Source organism: Oncorhynchus tshawytscha, unplaced genomic scaffold (assembly GCF_018296145.1).
Source record: "Oncorhynchus tshawytscha isolate Ot180627B unplaced genomic scaffold, Otsh_v2.0 Un_contig_6812_pilon_pilon, whole genome shotgun sequence".
NCBI lineage: Eukaryota > Metazoa > Chordata > Actinopteri > Salmoniformes > Salmonidae > Oncorhynchus > Oncorhynchus tshawytscha.
Genome location: NW_024608224.1, coordinates 8,302 through 33,661, shown reverse-complemented (window position 1 = coordinate 33,661; position 25,360 = coordinate 8,302). Strand labels below are relative to the sequence as shown.

At 46.4% G+C, this 25,360-nt stretch overlaps 1 protein-coding gene across 1 annotated transcript; it reads left to right on the top strand.

The window, feature by feature from the left end:
* The first annotated feature begins 3,744 nt into the window (after positions 1–3,744).
* Positions 3,745–24,305, top strand: LOC112256984 (zinc finger FYVE domain-containing protein 26-like). Its single transcript, XM_042312957.1, has 8 exons — positions 3,745–3,876; positions 7,668–7,865; positions 8,521–8,738; positions 10,995–11,145; positions 12,375–12,434; positions 17,867–18,049; positions 21,691–21,741; positions 22,939–24,305. Exons 1-8 carry the CDS (start codon positions 3,829–3,831, stop codon positions 23,161–23,163), a joined length of 1,134 nt encoding a protein of 377 aa, XP_042168891.1. The 5' UTR covers positions 3,745–3,828; the 3' UTR covers positions 23,164–24,305.
* Positions 24,306–25,360: the final 1,055 nt, after the last annotated feature.

Genomic DNA, 25,360 nt, shown 5'->3' with positions numbered 1-25,360 from the left:
CAGAATGGTCCTGTATTTGGCTCCATCCATCTTCCCATCAATTTTAACCATCTTCCCTGTCCCTGCTGAAGAAAAGCAGGCCCAAACCATGATGCTGCCACCACCATGTTTGACAGTGGGGATGGTGTGTTCAGGGTGATGAGCTGTGTTGCTTTTACGCCAAACATAACGTTTTGCATTGTTGCCAAAAAGTTCAATTTTAGTTTCATCTGACCAGAGCACCTTCTTCCACATGTTTGGTGTGTCTCCCAGGTGGCTTGTGGCAAACATTAAACAACACTTTTTATGGATATCTTTAAGAAATGGCTTTCTTCTTGCCACTCTTCCATAAAGGCAAGATTTGTGCAATATACGACTGATTGTTGTCCTATGGACAGAGTCTCCCACCTCAGCTGTAGATCTCTGCAGTTCATCCAGAGTGATCATGGGCCTCTTGGCTGCATCTCTGATCAGTCTTCTCCTTGTATGAGCTGAAAGTTTAGAGGGACGGCCAGGTCTTGGTAGATTATATTATCGCTTGCACAGTGCTCCTTGAGATGTTTAAAGCTTGGGAAATCTTTTTGTATCCAAATCCGGCTTTAAACTTCTTCACAACAGTATCTCGGACCTGCCTGGTGTGTTCCTTGTTCTTCATGATGCTCTCTGCGCTTTTAACGGACCTCTGAGACTATCACAGTGCAGGTGCATTTATACGGAGACTTGATTACACACAGGTGGATTGTATTTATCATCATTAGTCATTTAGGTCAACATTGGATCATTCAAAGATCCTCACTGAACTTCTGGAGAGAGTTTGCTGCACTGAAAGTAAAGGGGCTGAATAATTTTGCACGCCCAATTTTTCAGTTTTTGATTTGTTAAAAAGTTTGAAATATCCAATAAATGTCGTTCCACTTCATGATTTTGTCCCACTTGTTGATTCTTCACAAAAAATACAGTTTTATATCTTTATGTTTGAAGCCTGAAATGTGGCAAAAGGTCGCAAAGTTCAAGGGGGCCGAATACTTTCGCAAGGCACTGTATAGCATAAACTGTATTGATATAGACTGTATTTATAGTATAGACTGTATTGATATAGACTATTTATAGTATAGACTGTATTGATATAGACTATTTGTAGTATAGACTGTATTGATATAGACTATTTGTAGTATAGACTGTATTGCAACACTGGTGATCTTGATGTTTTGTTACCTTGGTTCCCTGTACCCAGTACTTACCGGACTCAGTTGTACTGTGAACCAGTCATGCCAAACGATGGTGGTGTTTACTTTTCTGATCTCACAACAAAGAGCTCCAGTCTTCACTGTTGCCAGTGGTTTAACGATGTGTCCCCAATGGGAACCCTATTCCTTAGGTAGTGCACTATGGGCCCTGGTCAAACGTACTGCACTGTGTAGGGTGTAGGGTACGATTTAGGACATGACCTGAGTGTTCTCTGCCAAAAGGTCGTCCTGCTCTGCTCAGCCGTCTGAAAAGGAGACCATTAAAGTGGTTATGTCCCAAATGGCACCCTATTCCCTACATAGTGCACTACTGTTGACCAGAGGCACCCTATTCCCTATATAGAACACTACTGTTGACCAGAGGCTCTGAGACCAACATATATCTGTAATCCCAGTCATGTGAAATCCATAGATTAGGGCCTCATGAATTTATTTTAATTGACTGATTTCCTCATATGAATTGTAACTCGGTAAAATCTTTGAAATTGTTTCATGTTGCGTTTATTTTTTAGTTACATTTTCGTTCAGTATAGCAGGTGAGAGCATTGGACTAGTAACCAAAGGTTGCTAGATCGAATCCCGACAAGGTAAAAATCTGTCGTTCTGCCCCTGAACAAGGCAGGTTAACCCACTGTTCTTAGGCCGTCATTGTCAATACGAATTTGTTCTTAACTGACTTGCCTAGTTAAATAAATAAACTAAAATAAATAGAAACCGGTTGATCTGGAGATATTATGTAACACTGCACTGTTCTGCAGATCAACTAGGTTATGCAACCAACTACCCACGTTTTCTGTTATTGCACCATCATTCACTGTGTGTGTGTTTGTTTCTTTGTGTCTCGCTCTCTGTCTCTCACGCCATCTCTCCCTCGCCATCTCTGTCTCCCTCTACGTCTCTGTCTCTCACGCCATCTCTCCCTCGCCATCTCTGTCTCCCTCTACGTCTCTGTCTATCTCTACGTCTCTGTCTCCCTCTACGTCTCTGTCTATCTCTCCGTCTCTGTCTCCCTCTCCATCTCTGTCTCCCTCTACGTCTCTGTCTCTCACGCCATCTCTCCCTCGTCATCTCTGTCTCCCTCTACGTCTCTGTCTATCTCTACGTCTCTGTCTATCTCTCCGTCTCTGTCTCCCTCTCCATCTCTGTCTCCCTCTACGTCTCTGTCTCTCACGCCATCTCTCCCTCGCCATCTCTGTCTCCCTCTACGTCTCTGTCTATCTCTCCGTCTCTGTCTCCCTCTACGTCTCTGTCTCCCTCTCTCGTCTCTGTCTCTCACGCCATCTCTCCCTCGCCATCTCTGTCTCCCTCTACGTCTCTGTCTATCTCTCCGTCTCTGTCTCCCTCTACGTCTCTGTCTCCCTCTACGTCTCTGTCTCTCACGCCATCTCTCCCTCGCCATCTCTGTCTCCCTCTACGTCTCTGTCTCCCTCTACGTCTCTGTCTCTCACGCCATCTCTCCCTCGCCATCTCTGTCTCCCTCTACGTCTCTGTCTCCCTCTACGTCTCTGTCTCTCACGCCATCTCTCCCTCGCCATCTCTGTCTCCCTCTACGTCTCTGTCTCCCTCTACGTCTCTGTCTCTCACGCCATCTCTCCCTCGCCATCTCTGTCTCCCTCTACGTCTCTATCTATCTCTCCGTCTCTGTCTCCCTCTACGTCTCTGTCTCCCTCTACGTCTCTGTCTATCTCTCCGTCTCTGTCTCCCTCTACGTCTCTGTCTCCCTCTACGTCTCTGTCTCCCTCTACGTCTCTGTCTCCCTCTACGTCTCTGTCTCTCTCTCCGTCTCTGTCTCCCTCTACGTCTCTGTCTCCCTCTACGTCTCTGTCTATCTCTCCGTCTCTGTCTCCCTCTACGTCTCTGTCTCCTCTACGTCTCTGTCTCCCTCTACGTCTCTGTCTATCTCTACGTCTCTGTCTCCCTCTCCGTCTCTGTCTATCTCTACGTCTCTGTCTCCCTCTCCGTCTCTGTCTCCCTCTACGTCTCTGTCTCCCTCTCCGTCTCTGTCTCCCTCTACGTCTCTTTCTCCCTCTTTCGCTTTCTCTCTGTCTCTCACGCCATCTCTCCCTCGCCATCTCTGTCTCCCTCTACGTCTCTGTCTATCTCTACGTCTCTGTCTCCCTCTACGTCTCTGTCTCCCTCTACGTCTCTGTCTCCCTCTACGTCTCTGTCTATCTCTACGTCTCTGTCTCCCTCTCCGTCTCTGTCTCCCTCTCCGTCTCTGTCTCCCTCTTTCGCTTTCTCTCTGTCTCTCACGCCATCTCTCCCTCGCCATCTCTGTCTCCCTCTACGTCTCTGTCTATCTCTACGTCTCTGTCTCCCTCTACGTCTCTGTCTCCCTCTACGTCTCTGTCTCCCTCTACGTCTCTGTCTATCTCTCCGTCTCTGTCTCCCTCTTTCGCTTTCTCTCTGTCTCTCGCTCTGTGTATCAGTCTTTCAGTGAGGACATCCTGTGGTCTCTGAGGGAGCTTGAGGAAGCTCTTTGTGAGCCTGGAGGATCAGTGGACTGGCCAGAGGGGTTCAGGGTCAGGGCAACAGCCTGTATCAAGAGAGCTTGTACTACCTGTCCAGCTACGGGACTCACCTGGCCCTGGTCTCCTTCCTGATGAGACACGACAACATGAAGGACGCCCTGCAGCACCTACTCAGCAAGGTCAGGGGTCAGAGGTTAGGGGTCAAGGTTTAGGGGTTAATAATCAGGGGTTAGAAGTAATGATTTGTCCCTGGTCAGCTTCCTCATGAGACATGACAACATGATGGACGCCCGGCAACACCTGCTCAGCAAGGTCAGGGGTCAGAGGTTAGGGGGTCAAGGTTTAGGGGTCATGAAGGGTTCAGGGGTTAATAATCAGGGTTTAGAAGTCATGATTTGGCCCTGGTCTGCTTCCTCATGAGACATGACAACATGATGGACGCCCGGCAACACCTGCTCAGCAAGGTCAGGGGTCAGAGATTAGGGGTCAAGGTTATTAATGGTCATGGATATTAATGGTCACGGAGATCTTATCTCATTACTGTGAACTTCAAGGTCAATGCTACTTTATTTGTTGCTGTTGTTGAGGATTTGTATTAAGGTGGAGCCAGGTTGTCATGGCAAATAAGAATTATTTAAGTGATCTGCCTGATTAAAATAAACAAGGAGTTATGGTCCTTCGAGCCGGATAGCGTTGATTGTCCTGGAACTGTATACTCAAACAATTTATAGATATTAGAAACCTATTAAACCTAATTATAGATATTAGAAACCTATTAGAAACCTATTAGAAACCTATTAAACCTAATTATAGATATTAGAAACCTATTAGAAACCTATTAGAAACCTATTAAACCTAATTATAGATATTAGAAACCTATTAGGAACCTATTAGAAACCTATTAAACCTAATTATAGATATTAGAAACCTATTAGAACCCTATTAAACCTAATTATAGATATTAGAAACCTATTAAACCTAATTATAGATATTAGAAACCTATTAGAACCCTATTAAACCTAATTATAGATATTAGAAACCTATTAGAACCCTATTAAACCTAATTATAGATATTAGAACCCTATAAAACCTATTAAACCTAATTATAGATATTAGAAACCTATTAGAACCCTATAAAACCTATTTATAGATATTAGAAACCCCTTAGAACCCTATTAAGCCTATTTATAGATATTAGAAACCTATTAGAACCCTATTAGAAACCTATTAGAACCATATTAAACCTATTTATAGATATTAGAAACCTATTAGAACCCTATTAAACCTAATTATAGATATTAGAAACCTATTAGAACCCTATTAAACCTAATTATAGATATTAGAACCCTATAAAACCTATTAAACCTAATTATAGATATTAGAAACCTATTAGAACCCTATTAAACCTAATTATAGATATTAGAAACCTATTAGAACCCTATTAGAAACCTATTAGAACCCTATTAAACCTATTTATAGATATTAGAAACCTATTAGAAACCTATTAAACCTAATTATAGATATTAGAAACCTATTAGAACCCTATTAAACCTATTTATAGATATTAGAAACCTATTAGAACCCTATTAAACCTAATTATAGATATTAGAAACCTATTAGAACCCTATTAAACCTATTTATAGATATTAGAAACCTATTAGAACCCTATTAAACCTATTTATAGATATTAGAAACCTATTAGAACCTATTAAACCTATTTATAGATATTAGAACCCTATTAGAACCCTATTAAACCTATTTATAGATATTAGAAACCTATTAGAAACCTATTAGAACCCTATTAAACCTATTTATAGATATTAGAAACCTATTAGAAACCTATTAGAACCCTATTAAACCTATTTATAGATATTAGAAACCTATTAGAACCCTATTAAGCCTATTTATAGATATTAGAAACCTATTAGAACCCTATTAGAACCCTATTAAACCTATTTATAGATATTAGAACCCTATTAGAACCCTATTAAACCTATTTATAGATATTAGAAACATATTAGAACCCTATAAAACCTATTTATAGATATTAGAACCCTATAAAACCTATTAAACCTAATTATAGATATTAGAAACCTATTAGAACCCTATAAAACCTATTTATAGATATTAGAAACCCCTTAGAACCCTATTAAGCCTATTTATAGATATTAGAAACCTATTAGAACCCTATTAGAAACCTATTAGAACCTATTAAACCTATTTATAGATATTAGAAACCTATTAGAAACCTATTAAACCTAATTATAGATATTAGAAACCTATTAGAACCCTATTAAACCTATTTATAGATATTAGAAACCTATTAGAACCCTATTAAACCTAATTATAGATATTAGAACCCTATTAGAAACCTATTAGAACCTATTTATAGATATTAGAAACCTATTAGAACCCTATTAAACCTATTTATAGATATTAGAAACCTATTAGAAACCTATTAAACCTATTTATAGATATTAGAACCCTATTAGAACCCTATTAAACCTATTTATAGATATTAGAACCCTATTAGAAACCTATTAGAACCCTATTAAACCTATTTATAGATATTAGAAACCTATTAGAAACCTATTAGAACCCTATTAAACCTATTTATAGATATTAGAAACCTATTAGAACCCTATTAAGCCTATTTATAGATATTAGAAACCTATTAGAACCCTATTAGAACCCTATTAAACCTATTTATAGATATTAGAACCCTATTAGAACCCTATTAAACCTATTTATAGATATTAGAAACATATTAGAACCCTATAAAACCTATTTATAGATATTAGAAACCTATTAAACATATTTATAGATATTAGAACCCTATTAGAAACCTATTAAACCTATTTATAGATATTAGAACCCTATTAAACCTATTTATAGATATTAGAAACCTATTAGAAACCTATTAGAACCCTATTAAACCTATTTATAGATATTAGAAACCTATTAGAAACCTATTAAACCTATTTATAGATATTAGAACCCTATTAGAACCCTATTAAACCTATTTATAGATATTAGAACCCTATTAGAAACCTATTAGAACCCTATTAGAAACCTATTAGAACCCTATTAAACCTATTTATAGATATTAGAAACCTATTAGAAACCTATTAAACCTATTTATAGATATTAGAACCCTATTAGAACCCTATTAAACCTATTTATAGATATTAGAACCCTATTAGAAACCTATTAGAACCCTATTAAACCTATTTATTGATATTAGAAACCTATTAGAAACCTATTAAACCTATTTATAGATATTAGAAACCTATTAGAACCCTATTAAACCTATTTATAGATATTGAGAAACATATTAAACCTATTTATAGATATTAGAACCCTATTAAAAACCTATTAGAATCCTATTAAACATATTTATAGATATTAGAAACCTATTAGAACCCTATTAGAAACCTATTAAACCTATTTATAGATATTAGAAACCTATTAGAACCCTATAAAACCTATTTATAGATATTGAGAAACCTATTAAACCTATTTATAGATATTGGAACCCTATTAGAACCCTATTAAACCTATTTATAGATATTAGAACCCTATTAGAACCCTATTAAACCTATTTATAGATATTAGAACCCTATTAGAAACCTATTAGAACCCTATTAAACCTATTTATAGATATTAGAAACCTATTAAACCTATTTATAGATATTAGAACCCTATTAGAACCCTATAAAACCTATTAAACCTAATTATAGATATTAGAAACCTATTAGAAACCTATTAAACCTAATTATAGATATTAGAAACCTATTAGAACCCTATTAAACCTAATTATAGATATTAGAACCCTATAAAACCTATTAAACCTAATTATAGATATTAGAACCCTATTAGAACCCTATAAAACCTATTAAACCTAATTATAGATATTAGAAACCAAGCGGACATGAGTTCAACAGTTGTCCCTTCCTCCATGGCCCTCCAGGAATGTCCAGAGGAGGTGTTCCTGGAGGGCGTATTGCAGCCTTGTCTGGAGAGGGGTCGTCTGGGGATGCTGCAGGGGTTACTGGAGACCCTAGATCCAGGCCTGGAGGTCTGTAGCCGATACCTCCTCTCCTCCTGTCAACTGCTGCAGCGACGGGGACACTTCCACACACTATACCAGCTACAACAGTTCATGATGGTTAGTCTGTACTCCTCCCACCACCCTTCCTCTCCTCCACTCCTCCCACCACCCCTCCTCTCCTCCACTCCTCCCACCACCCCTCCTCTCCTCTACTCCTCCCACCACCTCTCCTCTCCTCCACTCCTCCCTCCACTCCTCCACTCCTCCCACCACCCCTCCACTCCTCCACTCCTTCCACCACCCCTCCTCTCCTCCACTCCCCCACCACCCCTCCTCTCCTCTACTCCCCCACCACCCCTCCTCTCCTCTACTCCTCCCACCCACCCTCCTCTCCCACCACCCCCTCCTCTCCTCTCTACCTCCCACCACCCCTCCTCTCCTCCACTCCTCTCCTCCACTCCTCCACCACCCCCTCCTCCTCCTCCACTCCTCCACCACCCCCCTCCTCTCTTCCACTCCTCCACCACCCCCGCTCATCCCCTCCCTCACCACCCCCCCGCTCATCCCCTCCCTCACCACCCCCTCTTCTCTCCTCTCCTCTAATCCCCACCACCCCCTCTTCTCTCCTCTCCTCTAATCTCCCACCACCCCCTCTCCTCCCCCACCACCCCCTCTCTAGAATAGAGAACTAAGTAGCAGTGGAGCCCCTCTATAAGATAATAAGATCTGAATCTGATTAGAAACATAATAACCCTCTCCTCCCTCCTGTCAGGACCACGTACGAGCGGCCATGACGTGTATCCGGTTCTTCACCCACGGTGTCGTGTCCTACGTACAGCTGGGAGACCAGCGGAGATGGCTGGTTCGGGCCAAGGAGCACCTCAGAACCTACCTTCAGGAGCAGCAGGGAACACGTACCAACAGCACTAACAGGAAGAAGAGCACCTCTAACTCCTTCAGAAAGAAGATGTCTTCTAGTGATGTGTCCAGGTGAGACTAGAGGGGCCGGGGGCTAGAGGGGCCGGGGGCTAGAGGGGCCGGGGCTAGAGGGGCCGGGGGCTAGAGGGGCCGGGGCTAGAGGGCCCGGGGGCTAGAGGGGCCGGAGACTAGAGGGGCCGGAGACTAGAGGGGCCGGAGACTAGAGGGGCCGGAGACTAGAGGGGCCGGGGGCTAGAGGGGCCGGGGGCTAGAGGGGCCGGAGACTAGAGGGGCCGGGGCTAGAGGGGCCGGGGGCTAGAGGGGCCGGGGGCTAGAGGGGCCGGAGACTAGAGGGGCCGGGGGCTAGAGGGGCCGGGGCTAGAGGGCCCGGGGCTAGAGGGCCCGGGGGCTAGAGGGGCCGGAGACTAGAGGGCCCGGGGGCTAGAGGGGCCGGAGACTAGAGGGGCCGGAGACTAGAGGGCCCGGGGCTAGAGGGGCCGGAGACTAGAGGGGCCGGAGGCTAGAGGGCCCGGGGCTAGAGGGGCCGGAGACTAGAGGGGCCGGAGACTAGAGGGCCCGGGGCTAGAGGGCCCGGGGCTAGAGGGCCCGGGGGCTAGAGGGGCCGGAGGCTAGAGGGGCCCGGGGCTAGAGGGCCCGGGGCTAGAGGGCCCGGGGCTAGAGGGCCCGGAGACTAGAGGGCCCGGAGACTAGAGGGGCCGGAGGCTAGAGGGGCCCGGGGGCTAGAGGGCCCGGGGGCTAGAGGGCCCGGGGCTAGAGGGCCCGGGGCTAGAGGGGCCGGGGGCTAGAGGGGCCGGACTCTAGAGGGCCCGGGGGCTAGAGGGGCCCCGGGGCTAGAGGGGCCGGAGACTAGAGGGCCCGGGGCTAGAGGGCCCGGGGGCTAGAGGGGCCGGGGGCTAGAGGGCCCGGGGCTAGAGGGGCCGGAGACTAGAGGGCCCGGGGCTAGAAGGGCCGGAGACTAGAGGGGTCGGAGACTAGAGGGCCCGGGGCTAGAGGGCCCGGAGACTAGAGGGGCCGGAGACTAGAGGGCCCGGGGCTAGAGGGCCCGGGGCTAGAGGGCCCGGGGGCTAGAGGGGCCGGAGACTAGAGGGGTCGGAGACTAGAGGGCCCGGGGCTAGAGGGCCCGGAGACTAGAGGGGCCGGAGACTAGAGGGGCCGGAAACTAGAGGGCCCGGGGCTAGAGGGCCCGGGGGGCTAGAGGGGCCGGAGACTAGAGGGGCCGGAGGCTAGAGGGGCCCGGGGGCTAGAGGGCCCGGAGACTAGAGGGGCCGGAGGCTAGAGGGGCCGGAGGCTAGAGGGGCCGGAGGCTAGAGGGGCCGGAGACTAGAGGGGCCGGAGGCTAGAGGGGCCCGGGGCTAGAGGGCCCGGGGGCCAGAGGGAGGCAGAGACTAGAGGGCCCGGGGGCCAGAGGGAGGCAGAGACTAGAGGGCCCGGGGCCAGAGGGAGGCAGAGACTAGAGGGCCCGGGGGCCAGAGGGAGGCAGAGCCTAGAGGGCCCGGGGCTAGAGGGCCCGGGGGTAGAGGGTCCGGAGCCTAGAGGGGCCGGGGCTAGAGGGGCCGGAGCCTAGAGGGCCCGGGGGCTAGAGGGAGGCAGAGACTAGAGGGCCCGGGGGCCAGAGGGAGGCAGAGACTAGAGGGCCCGGGGCTAGAGGGCCCGGAGACTAGAGGGGCCGGGGGCTAGAGGGCCCGGGGCTAGAGGGCCCGGAGACTAGAGGGCCCGGGGGCTAGAGGGAGGCAGAGACTAGAGGGCCCGGGGCTAGAGGGCCCGGGGCTAGAGGGCCCGGGGACTAGAGGGCCCGGGGCCAGAGGGCCCGGGGGCCAGAGGGAGGCAGAGACTTAACTATTCAAACGTTTAGACGGCTGAAGCAAACATACACATTTTCTTCAGGAAATGTACCTTTTTACCTCACATATATATCCAGGTGGTGGTGACTTCCTCAGTTCCACAAAGACAAGATGACCATACTGCAGCCATCTGTCCTTCCCGTGACCATAACATGGTTCAGCCATCTCTTTTCTAACCTGTACCCCCCTCACATTGACTCGGTACCGGTAGCCCTGTATATATATATAGCCTTGTTATTGTTATTTTATTGTTTGTTTTTTTTATTATATTTTTTTACTTTAGTTTATTTACTAAATATGTTCTTAACTTTATTTCTTGAACTGCATTGTTGGTTAAGGGCTTGTAAAGTAAGCATGTGTGACCATAACTGATTTAATTGCGTAGTGCAGCCATCTCTCCTGAGCAGTGAGGCTTTAGTGAGGCTGCTATCATGTGACATTTCCCCCTTTTGTTTTCCTGAACCAGGCACATGAACACGATAGAGCTCCAGCTGGAGGTGACTCGGTTCCTGCATCACTGTGAAACATCCAGCTCCACCGCCACCCCCTCTGCCTCCTCCAGCACTCCTCCCACTCTGTTCGGCCCCAGCGCTATGAAGATCGATGTAGCCTGCAAGGTGAGCCCCCCGCAAAGCTTCTCAAAGATAGGGAATAGTGCACTAGACGGGGAGTTAGGGCACTAGACGGGGCGTTAGGGCACTAGACGGGGCGTTAGGGCACTAGACGGGCGTTAGGGCACTAGACGGGGCTTTAGGGCACTAGACGGGGCTTTAGGGCACTAGACGGGGCGTTAGGGCACTAGACGGGGCGTTAGGGCACTAGGCGGGGCGTTAGGGCACTAGACGGGGCGTTAGGGAACTAGACGGGGGCGTTAGGGCACTAGACGGGGGCGTTAGGGCACTAGACGGGGCGTTAGGGCACTAGACGGGGCGTTAGGGCACTAGACGGGGCGTTAGGGCACTAGACGGGGCGTTAGGGCACTAGACGGGGGCGTTAGGGCACTAGACGGGGCGTTAGGGCACTAGACGGGAGAGTTAGGGCACTAGACGGGAGAGTTAGGGCACTAGACGGGGCGTTAGGGCACTAGGCGGGGCGTTAGGGCACTAGACGGGGGCGTTAGGGCACTAGACGGGGGCGTTAGGGCACTAGACGGGGCGTTAGGGCACTAGACGGGGCGTTAGGGCACTAGACGGGGCGTTAGGGCACTAGACGGGGCGTTAGGGCACTAGACGGGGGGCGTTAGGGCACTAGACGGGGCGTTAGGGCACTAGACGGGGCGTTAGGGCACTAGACGGGGGCGTTAGGGCACTAGGCGGGGCGTTAGGGCACTAGGCGGGCGTTAGGGCACTAGACGGGGCGTTAGGGCACTAGACGGGGCGTTAGGGCACTAGACGGGGCGTTAGGGCACTAGGCGGGGGCGTTAGGGCACTAGACGGGGGCGTTAGGGCACTAGACGGGGCGTTAGGGCACTAGACGGGGGCGTTAGGGCACTAGGCGGGGCGTTAGGGCACTAGACGGGGCGTTAGGGCACTAGACGGGGCGTTAGGGCACTAGACGGGGCGTTAGGGCACTAGACGGGGCGTTAGGGCACTAGGCGGGCGTTAGGGCACTAGACGGGGGCGTTAGGGCACTAGACGGGGCGTTAGGGCACTAGACGGGGGCGTTAGGGCACTAGACGGGGGCGTTAGGGCACTAGACGGGGAGTATAGCGTGTCACTTGGGCCATAAAACAGAATGGTAGTGTCTTAAGTACTTGTGCTATGAACAGATCGTGTTGATGTCGTTAACCGACACTGTATAATAAGGGGCGACATCTGACATCTGTGTCATTGCATTTACGTTGCAGGTGATGTTGGGAGGAAAGAACATCGAAGAGGGGTTTGGTATCGCATACCGAGTCATACAGGTAACAGACAGTATTCACACTGATTTCCGGTATGGTGACCAGGAAGTAGTCAGGTGGATACGTCTGGAATTTCCTTACTTTACTCAAATATTCCTCTTGAATAGAAAATACCTCGACTTTAAAGTCAAGAAATAACTGAAACGTTATGTTGGCAACTACCTGTTATGGCAAATACTAGATATAGAGACCGAAACACAGAGGACCATGGACCAAGTAACTGTCGACTCGACTAGAATGAGTTTAGACAAACAAGAGGACCAAGTAACTGTCGACTCGACTAGAATGAGTTTAGACAAACAAGAGGACCAAGTAACTGACGACTCGACTAGAATGAGTTTAGACAAACAAGAGGACCAAGTAACTGACGACCAAGTAGCTGACCAAGTAATCTGACCTCCAGTGTTTAATGACAACACCGTTAAGTCCTGGTTCCAAAGTGCCATCATACATTTTGAACATGTTCACTACAAATACCGATTTCTTTTAAGTACTTACAAGTCTGAAATCGAATTCATTCGCTTCAACATAATCTGGATGAACACGTAGGTATCTAGCATGGCGAGAGAGAAAAAAACCGCTGCACCAAAGTTGGTTGCCAAGTTACCGTTGACTGTTGATTGAAACTCTACCTGATTGGTCAGAACCTAATAAGGGAAAGATGAGGAAACAGAAACTAAAGGAACGAAACTGAGGAGAAACATTGGTCACCAGATATATGAAAATCTTCGTACTTGCTGCTCCTACAACCTTAAAACATAAACATAGGACTTACTCCCGTCCTGACAGAAGGCATGTAAATGTACCCAGGAATGTCTCGTCTGTGTTGGAGATGCACAATAAACCTTATTACATAACACTGTGGTCATGTGACAAGCCGACACCATGTTGGGAGAATGTCTGTGCTGTCACATCGTGGTCTAGGAAGTTATATCCGTCCGTCTCCGTGACGATGTCTGTTGAGAGAAATGTAAATATTGGTTTGCGTTGTTCTGTGAAGGGAGTAGGTCACCGCGTTGTACGAGATCTTCAGTTTCTTGGCAATTTCCCGCATGGAAAAGCCTCCATTTACTCAGAACAAGAATAGACTGACGAGTTTCAGAAGAAAGGTCTTTGTTTCTGGTCATTTTGAGCCTGTAATCGAACCCACAAATGCTGATGCTCCAGATACTCAACTAGTTTAAAGAAGGCCAGTTTTATTTCTTAAATCAGCACAACAGTTTTCAGCCGTGCTAACACAATTGCAAAAGTTTTTATTTAATTTATTTATAATAAAATGTTACCCCCTTTTTCACCCCAATTTCGTAGTATCCAATTATTAGTAGTTACAGTAGTTACAGTCTTGTCTCATCGCTACAACTCCCGTACGGGCTCGGGAGAGACGAAGGTTGAAAGTCATGCGTCCTCCGATACACAACCCAACCAAGCCGCAATGTTTCTTAACACAGCGCGCATCCAACCCGGAAGCCAGCCGCACCAATATGTCGGAGAGGGTACACCGTGCACTTGGTGACCTTGGTTAGCGCGCACTGCGCCCGGCCCGCCACAGGAGTCGCTGGTGCGCGATGAGACAAGGATATCCCTACCGGCCAAGCCCTCCCTAACCCGGACGACACTGGGCCAATTGTGCGTCGCCCCACGGACCTCCCAGTCACGGCCGGCTGCGACAGAGCCTGGGCGCGAACCCAGAGTCTCTGGTGGCACAGCTAGCGCTGCGATGGGGAAACGAGCGGTCTTCTGGTCAGACTCCGGAGACGGGCACATCGTGCACCACTCCCCAGCATTCTTCTTGCCAATGTCCAGTCTCTTGACAACAAGGTTGATGAAATCCGAGCAAGGGTAGCATTCCAGAGGGACATCAGAGACTGTAACGTTCTCTGCTTCACGGAAACATGGCTCACTGGAGAGACGCAATCCGAAGCGGTGCAGCCAGCGGGTTTCTCCACGCATCGCGCCGACAGAAACAAACATCTCTCTGGTAAGAAGACGGGCGGGGCGTATGCCTTATGGCCAACGTGACATGGTGTGATGAAGGAAACATACAGGAACTCAAATCCTTCTGTTCACCTGATTTAGAATTCCTCACAATCAAATGTAGACCGCATTATCTACCAAGAGAATTCTCTTCGATTATAATCACAGCCGTATATATCCCCCAAGCAGACACATCGATGGCTCTGAACGAACTTTATTTAACTCTCTGCAAACTGGAAACGATTTATCCGGAGGCTGCATTCATTGTAGCTGGGGATTTTAACAAGGCTAATCTGAAAACAAGACTCCCTAAATTTTATCAGCATATTGATTGCGCAACCAGGGGTGGAAAGACCCTGGATCATTGTTACTCTAACTTCCGCGACGCATATAAGGCCCTGCCCCGCCCCCTTTCGGAAAAGCTGACCACGACTCCATTTTGTTGATCCCTGCCTACAGACAGAAACTAAAACAAGAAGCTCCCACGCTGAGGTCTGTCCAACGCTGGTCCGACCAAGCTGACTCCACACTCCAAGACTGCTTCCATCACGTGGACTGGGAGATGTTTCGTATTGCGTCAGACAACAACATTGACGAATACGCTGATACGGTGTGCGAGTTCATTAGAACGTGCGTTGAAGATGTCGTTCCCATAGCAACGATTAAAACATTCCCTAACCAGAAACCGTGGATTGATGGCAGCATTCGTGTGAAACTGAAGGCACGAACCACTGCTTTTAATCAGGGCAAGGTGTCTGGTAACATGACTGAATACAAACAGTGCAGCTATTCCCTCCGCAAGGCTATCAAACAAGCTAAGCGCCAGTACAGAGACAAAGTAGAATCTCAATTCAACGGCTCAGACACAAGAGGTATGTGGCAGGGTCTACAGTCAATCACGGACTACAGGAAGAAACCCAGCCCAGTCTCGGACCAGGATGTCTTGCTCCCAGGCAGACTAAATAACTTTTTTGCCCGCTTTGAGGACAATACAGTGCCACTGACACGGCCTGCAACGGAATCATGCGGTCTCTCCTTCACTGCAGCCGAAGTGAGTAAGACATTTAAACGTGTTAACCCTCGCAAGGCTGCAGGCCCAGACGGCATCCCCAGCCGCGCCCTCAGAGCATGCGCAGACCAGCTGGCCGGTGTGTTTACGGACATATTCAACCAATCCCTATACCAGTCTGCTGTTCCCACATGCTTCAAGAGGGCCACCATTGTTCCTGTTCCCAAGAAAGCTAAGGTAACTGAGCTAAACGACTACCGCCCCGTAGCACTCACATCCGTCATCATGAAGTGCTTTGAGAGACTAGTCAAGGACCATATCACCTCCACCCTACCTGACACCCTTGACCCACTCCAATTTGCTTACCGCCCAAATAGGTCCACAGACGATGCAATCTCAACCACACTGCACACTGCCCTAACCCATCTGAACAAGAGGAATACCTATGTGAGAATGCTGTTCATCGACTACAGCTCGGCATTCAACACCATAGTACCCTCCAAGCTCGTCATCAAGCTCGAGACCCTGGGTCTCGACCCCGCCCTGTGCAACTGGGTACTGGACTTCCTGACGGGCCGCCCCCAGGTGGTGAGGGTAGGCAACAACATCTCCTCCCCGCTGATCCTCAACACTGGGGCCCCACAAGGGTGCGTTCTGAGCCCCCTCCTGTACTCCCTGTTCACCCACGACTGCGTGGCCATGCACGCCTCCAACTCAATCATCAAGTTTGCGGACGACACAACAGTGGTAGGCTTGATTACCAACAACGACGAGACGGCCTACAGGGAGGAGGTGAGGGCCCTCGGAGTGTGGTGTCAGGAAAATAACCTCACACTCAACGTCAACAAAACTAAGGAGATGATTGTGGACTTCAGGAAACAGCAGAGGGAACACCCCCCATCCACATCGATGGAACAGTAGTGGAGAGGGTAGCAAGTTTTAAGTTCCTCGGCATACACATCACAGACAAACTGAATTGGTCCACTCACACAGACAGCATCGTGAGGAAGGCGCAGCAGCGCCTCTTCAACCTCAGGAGGCTGAAGAAATTCGGCTTGTCACCAAAAGCACTCACAAACTTCTACAGATGCACAATCGAGAGCATCCTGGCGGGCTGTATCACCGCCTGGTATGGCAACTGCACCGCCCTCAACCGTAAGGCTCTCCAGAGGGTAGTGAGGTCTGCACAACGCATCACCGGGGCAAACTACCTGCCCTCCAGGACACCTACACCACCCGATGCTACAGGAAGGCCATAAAGATCATCAAGGACATCAACCACCGAGCCACTGCCTGTTCACCCCGCTGTCATCCAGAAGGCGAGGTCAGTACAGGTGCATCAAAGCTGGGACCGAGAGACTGAAAAACAGCTTCTATCTCAAGGCCATCAGACTGTTAAACAGCCACCACTAACATTGAGTGGCTACTGCCAACACACTGTCAATGACACTGACTCTACTCCAGCCACTTTAATCATGGGAATTGATGGGAAATTATGTAAATATATCACTAGCCACTTTAAACAATGCTACCTTATATAATGTTACTTACCCTACATTGTTCATCTCATATGCATACGTTGATACTGTACTCTATATCATCGACTGCATCCTTATGTAATACATGTATCACTAGCCACTTTAACTATGCCACTTGGTTTACATACTTATCTCATATGTATATACTGTACTCGATATCATCTACTGTATCTTGCCTATGCTGCTCTGTACCATCACTCATTCATATATCCTTATGTACATATTCTTTATCCCCTTACACTGTGTATAAGACAGTAGTTTTTTTTTGGAATTGTTAGTTAGATTACTTGCTCGTTATTACTGCATTGTCGGAACTAGAAGCACAAGCATTTCGCTACACTCGCATTAACATCTGCTAACCATGTGTATGTGACAAATAAAATTTGATTTGATTTTGATTTGATTTGATGCAGTGCCCTAGACCACGCAAAAGGGTTTTCTAATGATCAATTAGCCTTTTAAAATGATAAACTTGGATTAGCTAACACAATGTACCATTGGAACACAGGAGTGATGGTTGCTGATAATGGGCCTCTGTACGCCTATGTAGATATTACATAAAAAAATCAGCCGTTTCCAGCTACAATAGTCATTTACAACATTAACAATGTCTACACTGTATTTCTGATCAATTTGATGTTATTTTAATGGACCAAGAAATGTGCTTTTCTTTCAAAAACAAGGACATTTCTAAGTGACCCCAAAACTTTAGAACGGTTGTGTACATTATTTATTTGTTAATAAAACAGTTAGTTTTTTTCCTCCTCCTCCTCCTCTTCCTCCCTCCTCCTCTTCCTCCCTCCTCCTCCTCTTCCTCCTCTTCCTCTTCCTCCCTCCTCCTCCTCTTCCTCCTCCTCTTCCTCCCTCCTCCTCTTCCTCTTCCTCTTCCTCCCTCCTCCTCCTCCTCCTCTTAGGACTTCCAGCTGGAAGCCTTGACGGTATACGTGCGTGCGGGCCAGAGGCTTGTGCGCCAGCGTCAGTACCGGGCCGTGCGCCAGCTGCTGAAGTGCGTGGGCGAGTCGGGCACCGCCACCAAGAACGACTGTGATGTCATCATACTCAGCTGCGTCTCCATCGCAGATAAGGGCCCCACAGACGTGAGTTACAGAGATAAGGGCCCCACAGAAGTGAGTTACAGAGATAAGGGGCCCCACAGACGTGAGTTAGAGATAAGGGCCCCACAGACGTGAGTTAGAGATAAGGGCCCCACAGACGTGAGTTAGAGATAAGGGCCCCACAGACGTGAGTTAGAGATAAGGGCCCCACAGACGTGAGTTAGAGATAAGGGCCCCACAGACGTGAGTTAGAGATAAGGGCCCCACAGACGTGAGTTAGAGATAAGGGCCCCACAGACGTGAGTTAGAGATAAGGGCCCCACAGACGTGAGTTAGAGATAAGGGCCCCACAGACGTGAGTTAGAGATAAGGGCCCCACAGACGTGAGTTAGAGATAAGGGCCCCACAGACGTGAGTTAGAGATAAGGGCCCCACAGACGTGAGTTAGAGATAAGGGCCCCACAGACGTGAGTTAGAGATAAGGGCCCCACAGACGTGAGTTAGAGATAAGGGCCCCACAGACGTGAGTTAGAGATAAGGGCCCCACAGACGTGAGTTAGAGATAAGGGCCCCACAGACGTGAGTTAGAGATAAGGGCCCCACAGACGTGAGTTAGAGATAAGGGCCCCACAGACGTGAGTTAGAGATAAGGGCCCCACAGACGTGAGTTAGAGATAAGGGCCCCACAGACGTGAGTTACAGATAAGGGGCCCCACAATCTCTTTCAAATCTATCAGTTTACCATTTATCAGTGGTGGGGAAAATTGTCATACTTGAGTAAAAGTAAAGATACTTTAATATAAAGGCACTCGAGTAAAAGTCACCCTGTAAAATACTACTTGAGTAAAAGTCACCCTGTAAAATACTACTTGAGTAAAAGTCACCCTGTAAAATACTACTTGAGTAAAAGTCACCCTGTAAAATACTACTTGAGTAAAAGTCACCCTGTAAAATACTACTTGAGTAAAAGTCACCCTGTAAAATACTACTTGAGTAAAAGTCACCCTGTAAAATACTACTTGAGTAAAAGTCTAAAAATATTTGGTTTTAAATATATTTATGTATCAATAGTAAAAAAAAAAAAAAAAAAGTATAAATAATGTCAAATTCCTTATATGAAGCAAACCAGACATAACCATTTCTTTGTTTTTTAAATTTATGGATAGCCAGGGGCACACTCCAACACTCAGACATCATTTACAAACAAAGTATTTGTGTTTAGTGAGTCCTCCAGATCAGAGGCAGTAGGGATGACCAGGGCTGTTCTCTGTTTAGTGAGTCCTCCAGATCAGAGGCAGTAGGGATGTTCTCTGTTTAGTGAGTCCTCTAGATCAGAGGCAGTAGGGACGACCAGGGATGTTCTCTGTTTAGTGAGTCCTCCAGATCAGAGGCAGTAGGGATGTTCTCTGTTTAGTGAGTCCTCCAGATCAGAGGCAGTAGGGAGGACCAGGGATGTTCTCTGTTTAGTGAGTCCACCAGATCAGGGGCAGTAGGGACGACCAGGGATGTTCTCTTTATAATTGTGTGAATTGGACCATATCACTGTCCTGCTAAGCATTCAAAATGTAACGAGTGCTTTTGGGTGACAGGGGAAAATGTATGGAGTAAAAAGTGCATCGTTTTCTTTCGGAATGTAGTGAAAGTAAAAGTTGTCAATCATATAAATAGTAAAGTTCAGAAACCCCCCAAAAAAACGACTTAAGTATTACTTTAAAGTATTTGTACTTACGTACTTTACACCAGTACTTTACACCACTACTTTACACCACTACTTTACACCACTACTTTACACCAGTACTTTACACCACTACTTTACACCACTACTTTACACCAGTACTTTACACCACAGCCATTTACAGCCTTTCAGTAGGTCCTTTAGTAGTCTACAACTCTTTAATTTGTGAAATGTTGATTGACGTCACATATTATAACCCTTATATTGTAAGACATAAAGGCTAATACATGCTTATAATATGTTTATAAAGCGTTATAGCTGCCAGTAAGATGTGTATTTTATTAACCTTTAATCTTTAACCTTTAATTAACTTGGTAGTGTACAGAGTAGTGTACTTGGTAGTGTACAGAGTAGTGTACAGAGTAGTGTACTTGGTAGTGTACAGAGTAGTGTACAGAGTAGTGTACAGAGTAGTGTACTTGGTAGTGTACAGAGTAGTGTACAGAGTAGTGTACTTGGTAGTGTACTTGGTAGTGTACAGAGTAGTGTACAGAGTAGTGTACAGAGTAGTGTACTTGGTAGTGTACAGAGTAGTGTACAGAGTAGTGTACTTGGTAGTGTACAGAGTAGTGTACTTGGTAGTGTACAGAGTAGTGTACTTAGTAGTGTACAGAGTAGTGTACTTGGTAGTGTACAGAGTAGTGTACAGAGTAGTGTACAGAGTAGTGTACTTGGTAGAGTACAGAGTAGTGTACTTGGTAGTGTACAGAGTAGTGTACTTGGTAGTGTACTTGGTAGTGTACAGAGTAGTGTACTTGGTAGTGTACAGAGTAGTGTACTTGGTAGTGTACTTGGTAGTGTACTTGGTAGTGTACAGAGTAGTGTACAGAGTAGTGTACTTGGTAGTGTACAGAGTAGTGTACTTGGTAGTGTACAGAGTAGTGTATTTGGTAGTGTACAGAGTAGTGTACTTGGTAGTGTACTTGGTAGTGTACAGAGTAGTGTACAGAGTAGTGTACTTGGTAGTGTACAGAGTAGTGTACTTGGTAGTGTACAGAGTAGTGTACAGAGTAGTGTACTTGGTAGTGTACTTGGTAGTGTACAGAGTAGTGTACAGAGTAGTGTACAGAGTAGTGTACTTGGTAGTGTACAGAGTAGTGTACTTGGTAGTGTACAGAGTAGTGTACTTGGTAGTGTACTTGGTAGTGTACAGAGTAGTGTACAGAGTAGTGTACTTGGTAGTGTACAGAGTAGTGTACAGAGTAGTGTACAGAGTAGTGTACTTGGTAGTGTACTTGGTAGTGTACAGAGTAGTGTACAGAGTAGTGTACTTGGTAGTGTACAGAGTAGTGTACTTGGTAGTGTACAGAGTAGTGTACTTGGTAGTGTACTTGGTAGTGTACAGAGTAGTGTACAGAGTAGTGTACTTGGTAGTGTACAGATTAGTGTACTTGGTAGTGTACTTGGTAGTGTACAGAGTAGTGTACTTGGTAGTGTACTTGGTAGTGTACAGAGTAGTGTACTTGGTAGTGTACTTGGTTTATACCTTTATTTAACCAGGCAAGTCAGTTAAGAACAAATTCTTATTTTCAATGACGGCCTAGGAACAGTGGGTTAACTGGTCTAGGAACAGTGGGTTAACTGGCCTAGGAACAGTGGGTTAACTGGTCTAGGAACAGTGGGTTAACTGGCCTAGGAACAGTGGGTTAACTGGCCTAGGAACAGTGGGTTAACTGGCCTAGGAACAGTGGGTTAACTGGTCTAGGAACAGTGGGTTAACTGGTCTAGGAACAGTGGGTTAACTGGTCTAGGAACAGTGGGTTAACTGGTCTAGGAACAGTGGGTTAACTGGTCTAGGAACAGTGGGTTAACTGGTCTAGGAACAGTGGGTTAACTGGTCTAGGAACAGTGGGTTAACTGGTCTAGGAACAGTGCCAATCACAGACTTCCTCGTACTGTTACTGTCTGAGATGGGGTGTTAATAAAGTTTTGTTTTGTCTTGATGAAGGCCAAGGAGTTAGAGTGTCTCATTCTGGAGACAAAGAGCACAGAGAACAAGGTAGGTAACCACCTCTCCTCCCTCTCTCTCTTTCCTGTCTTCTTCCTCATCTACCATCCGTACCTCTTCCTCTTCTCCTTTCTGCTGTACTCCTCCTCTTCACTCTCATCTCTTCCCCTCATCTCCTGTCCTCCTCACTCTCCTCTCTTCCCCTGCTCATCTCCTCTTCCCCTCCTCATCATATCCTTTCGCCTGTCCTCCTCTTCCTCACCATCTCATTTCCTATCTAGTCTTCCTTCTCCATGTCTCCTCACTCTCTCTCTCTCTCTACAACCCTCCTCATCTCCTGTCCTCCTCATCACCATCTCATTTCCTATCTAGTCTTCCTTCTCCATGTCTCCTCACTCTCTCTCTCTCTCTACAACCCTCCTCATCTCCTGTCCTCCTCATCACCATCTCCTGTCTAGTCTTCCTTCTCCATGTCTCCTCACTCTCTCTCTCTCTACAACCCTCTAACATTCTGGTGATGTCTCTGTAGATTAACACCTGACTGTAATGTGTCTCTGTAGATTAACACCTGACTGTAATGTGTCTCTGTAGATTAACACCTGACTGTAATCTGTCTCTGTCTCTGTAGATTAACACCTGACTGTAATGTGTCTCTGTAGATTAACACCTGACTGTAATCTGTCTCTGAAGATTAACACCTGACTGTAATCTGTCTCTGTAGATTAACACTTGACTGTAATCTGTCTCTGTAGATTAACACTTGACTGTAATCTGTCTCTGTAGATTAACACCTGACTGTAATGTGTCTCTGTAGATTAACACCTGACTGTAATGTGTCTCTGTAGATTAACACCTGACTGTAATCTGTCTCTGTAGATTAACACCTGACTGTAATCTGTCTCTGTAGATTAACACCTGACTGTAATGTGTCTCTGTAGATTAACACCTGACTGTAATCTGTCTCTGAAGATTAACACCTGACTGTAATCTGTCTCTGTAGATTAACACTTGACTGTAATCTCTCTCTGTAGATTAACACTTGACTGTAATCTGTCTCTGTAGATTAACACCTGACTGTAATCTGTCTCTGTAGATTAACACCTGACTGTAATCTGTCTCTGTAGATTAACACCTGACTGTAATCTGTCTCTGTAGATTAACACCTGACTGTAATGTGTCTCTGTAGATTAACACCTGACTGTAATCTGTCTCTGTAGATTAACACCTGACTGTAATCTGTCTCTGTAGATTAAGGCCTACCTGCAGGTGAGTAAACTGCGAGCGGCCTATCTCCTAGCTGTAAAGCTGGATACAACCAAGGCCGGGCCGCTGGTTCAGGAAGTCCTCCAGACAGCGGAGGCCGTCGGAGACTCTGTCATGCAGGACATCTGTTGCCAGTGGCTGTCTGAGCACAAGGACAGGGACAGAAAGACGCCGCCTCCTACAAAACAAGGCCGACCCAACGCCAAGTAAACCCACGAGGGGAGGGGAACATGGGCCGTGTTCGTTACGCACCAAACGGGAGTCGTCTAATCAGAAATGCTCGTTTTAGTTCTCTGTTGCAAAAAAAAAAAAAAAATGATAACAATATTTTCTATTTGTTGTGTGCCTCTAATGAACACGACCTGGGCGTAACCGTTGTTCTGGAGACACCTAGTTCAGGTTACAAGATGGGGAACCAGACATCATCAGGGAATAACAGATCGCACTTCAACTGGAAACGCCACGAGTGGAACAACAAGACACCTTGCCTGGACTCTGTGACTGACTTCCTCTTCCTCACTGAAAGTAGTGAAACACCGTTGTGCCGACTGTCTCATCTGGAGGGTTGACTGACGACAGCCAGACAACACTGTCTCTCTCTCTCATCTGGAGAGTTGACTGACGACAGCCAGACAACACTGTCTCTCTCTCTCATCTGGAGAGTTGACTGACGACAGCCAGACAACACTGTCTCTCTCTCTCATCTGGAGAGTTGACTGACGACAGCCAGACAACACTGTCTCTCTCTCTCATCTGGAGAGTTGACTGACGACAGCCAGACAACACTGTCTCTCTCTCTCTCTCTCTCTCTCTCTCTCTCTCATCTGGAGAGTTGACTGACGACAGCCAGATAACACTGTCTCTCTCTCTCATCTGGAGAGTTGACTGACGACAGCCAGACAACACTGTCTCTGTCTCTCATCTGGAGAGTTGACTGACGACAGCCAGACAACACTGTCTCTCTCTCATCTGGAGAGTTGACTGACGACAGCCAGATAACACTGTCTCTCTCTCATCTGGAGAGTTGACTGACTACAGCCAGACAACACTGTCTCTGTCTCTCATCTGGAGAGTAGCCTGGCTACAGCCAGACAACACTGGGATGAATCTAACCATGCTGAATTGTGAGTTGTTGACCACTTTATCTAGTAAAACTGACGTCTGGGATAAGCACAGAAGATACACATACCAGAATTAATATCACAAGCAGCAGGGGTGTACGATAGTTCTTGAGTTGTATCTCCTACCTCAGTTAAAAAGGGATCTATCTTTTGTTTTCACCAACCTTCAAGCCTAGTAATACATTTCTTTGTGACAGAATAAACAACCTGCCGTAATGTGAAGAATTCTAACTCCTCCCCCCCCATTTTTTTAAAGATGTTTTTTCTTCTCTTTGTTGTTAGTTAGAAAGGATGTAAAGAAGAAAACAAGTGTTGGTATTACAAGCCTGTCAAATATATACACACACACAAGTGTAGATTATATTGATGATTTAAGAGTTTCTGTTACTGTCTATCATCTCGACCTGCCACTAGTCAACCCCCTTCAAATATCTGCCCAAGGAGCTATTTCCTAGCCTGAAATCCAGACCTGTTGTTGTTGTTGCTAACATTCCACTTCTAGTACTCTGCAAGGACACAGAGTGGCAAGTGGAACGTCATACACAAACGGACTGGGTACCCATGCTAGAAATTTCCTGAATCTCTCTTGCTTTTTCCCCACAGAGGGAAGCAACAGAACACCAAAGTCCCCGAAAGGGCTTGTAAGAATCGCTAGAATTAAAGATGAGCTTTATATAGAATGCAAAACGAACGAAAACTTGGAACGAGTTGGATTTAGTGAGGGACTCTCTCTCTCTCATGAGATAAAGAGGTGGTACCTTAATGTTACAGGTCAATAATATTGTCTCCTTAAAGCCTATCATAGCTGTCTGTTTCATATGTCTTTGACCCAGGAACTTCGTTGCTGTGACCAGGTTTTTGTATATATTCCCTTTGTTCCTGGTGTGTGACTTTAATAGGTCCCCAAATGGCATCCTATTCCCTACTTAGTGCACTACGAGGCCCTAGTCTAAACAGTAGTGCACTGAATAGGGAGCCGTTTGGGACAAGACCCCTTTGACCTCCGACCTCCCGTGTGTCCTATGCGAGGGTCAGATGTGTTTAATGGGCCTTCTGTCAGTGGGACGTTTGTCGGTGTATAAAAACGCGTACTCTAATCAATCGAGAGATGTCGCATTTAGAAAAGGGATTTTTGTTGGCCGTATTTGTTATAGTCATGATCAATTTAACACCATATTCATTGTCTAAATGTAACTCTTTTTGTTGACATAATTGCCCATTTTTTTTTATTTCTCACTTTAATAGCGATCCCAGAGATTACACCATAATGTTTATTTCTCACTTTA